Below are 1,706 nucleotides of genomic sequence, written 5' to 3' on the forward strand. Positions count from 1 at the left end.
CAGTAAGAGGTTTTTATTTAATAGAATTTTTGTACAAAAGAAATCGCAATATATCGCCTTGCTTACAGTATCGCAATATATCGTATCGTGATCCCTCTGTCATGATATGTATTGTATCGCCAAATTCTTGCCAATACACAGCCCTAATGTAGATATCTGATTTGTGGCTAGCCATTTCACATTCGTTGTTTAAACTTAGAGCGATAAAGCCTAACAGCATCTCACCTGTAGCTCCTGCAGAATGGCAGCAGCCTCTTTGACCTCTCCATTCTGCTCTTTGATATTTGCCAGTGTCTTCGTTAGCCTGGCACGCTCAATCTCCACATAGATCTGTGAGGTGAACACATTTTTACTGTTATTAACAGTCACGCAATGAGTACGAAAGGAATATGAACAAATAAATAAATAGTTTTGTCTCACAAGGTCTAGTTATTACATGAATCTATTTCAGACCTTGCCAGCAGTCACAGTGCGAAGTGTGTCGATAAGTCTCAGCTTGATCTTCAGATCAGTAACAGCGTCGACATATTTGTAACATTCTTGCACCATTTTGGCAACAGCCTACGACAAAGAACACAGCACAGAATTTATTTAGGACTTATTAACAAAATGACAAAGAAAGACTGCGGGTTATTTAATTCAAATTTATTTACACATTGCAGTGCAAATGTGTCTGCAATTATTGAGAAAATACATCAAAAATCTAAGTGGATTTAGTCCAACCGTTGCTTTTTGTAAAAATTACTTTTAAACTAATAATATTTTTCAAATTATGTAAGAACAAACTTGTTTTTACTTGTTCTCCTAAGATGATCTGAGCACATGGATAAGATTTGTAGGCATTATTTTCTAAAAACAAACATGGTAGAAAACAGCACTCTGTGTAAAAGACATGTTCACCTGTTTGAGCTGACTTCTCCTTTTCGAGAGTAACATGATGTTTTCATTCAGAGCATCCCAGTCCTTGGCTTCATAACACATTTGGACCACAGCTACAAGGATTCTGGAGGTGGACACCATATCTGATGCCTGAGAAACACGGATTGAAATGAACACATTACATCACATCACATCACACAGAGCCTTATATACAGGATGAATATAAAACAGCTCTATAGCCTCTCAAGTTATTGTCAAATTACAATGTCCTGATGCATCTCAGTAATCCAGGTAAAAATTCAAAAAGAAAAAAAATTGTATAGGTCTTCTGGACGGGTTCTTCTCTAATGAAGAAAAGAGACGAAACATTTCATTAGAGAAGAACCCGTCCAGAAGACCTATACAAATTTTTTTCTTTTTGGTCAAATTACAATAGCATATCAATGTTCAGAGACCCCCAGAACAGTGATAACAACAAAACAGGGCTAAAGTTTACGACTTTAGTGTACTTTGTAGTGTCTGTTTGCTATCCCACTTTATTGTAAAAATAAATAAATAAATAAAATAAAACAAGAAACACACACTTAAGATCAAATCAAATCTGATTTATTTGTTTAGCCAATTTAAAAACAGTTGTTGTTGGCAGAACACAAAAACAAACGTCAAAAAGACAAATTATCAAAAGTAAAAATTTGACGAGACATAGAAACCATTGAATATAAAAAAGAGAAGTCACAAAAGAGAAATCACACACACGACAGGCCCTGGAGCAGTGTGGTTATCCTGACTGGGCTTTCCTGAAAGCAGACAGGAAACACAGACAGGAC

General features: G+C 35.8%; 1 protein-coding gene across 1 annotated transcript in view; it reads right to left on the reverse strand.

The window, feature by feature from the left end:
* The window catches only part of psmd12 (proteasome 26S subunit, non-ATPase 12), a gene marked incomplete at its 5' end in the record, with an annotated part of 9,277 nt that overhangs the window by 4,915 nt on the left and 2,656 nt on the right, over positions 1 to 1,706 (reverse strand). Inside the window, 3 exon segments of the mRNA XM_014016636.1 lie at positions 226 to 330; positions 454 to 561; positions 901 to 1,029. Of these exon segments, the coding sequence (XP_013872090.1) occupies positions 226 to 330; positions 454 to 561; positions 901 to 1,029 (342 nt within the window).

The sequence above is a fragment of the Austrofundulus limnaeus genome, unplaced genomic scaffold (genome assembly GCF_001266775.1).
Source record: "Austrofundulus limnaeus strain Quisiro unplaced genomic scaffold, Austrofundulus_limnaeus-1.0 Scaffold149, whole genome shotgun sequence".
In the NCBI taxonomy this organism is placed as follows: Eukaryota; Metazoa; Chordata; class Actinopteri; order Cyprinodontiformes; family Rivulidae; genus Austrofundulus; species Austrofundulus limnaeus.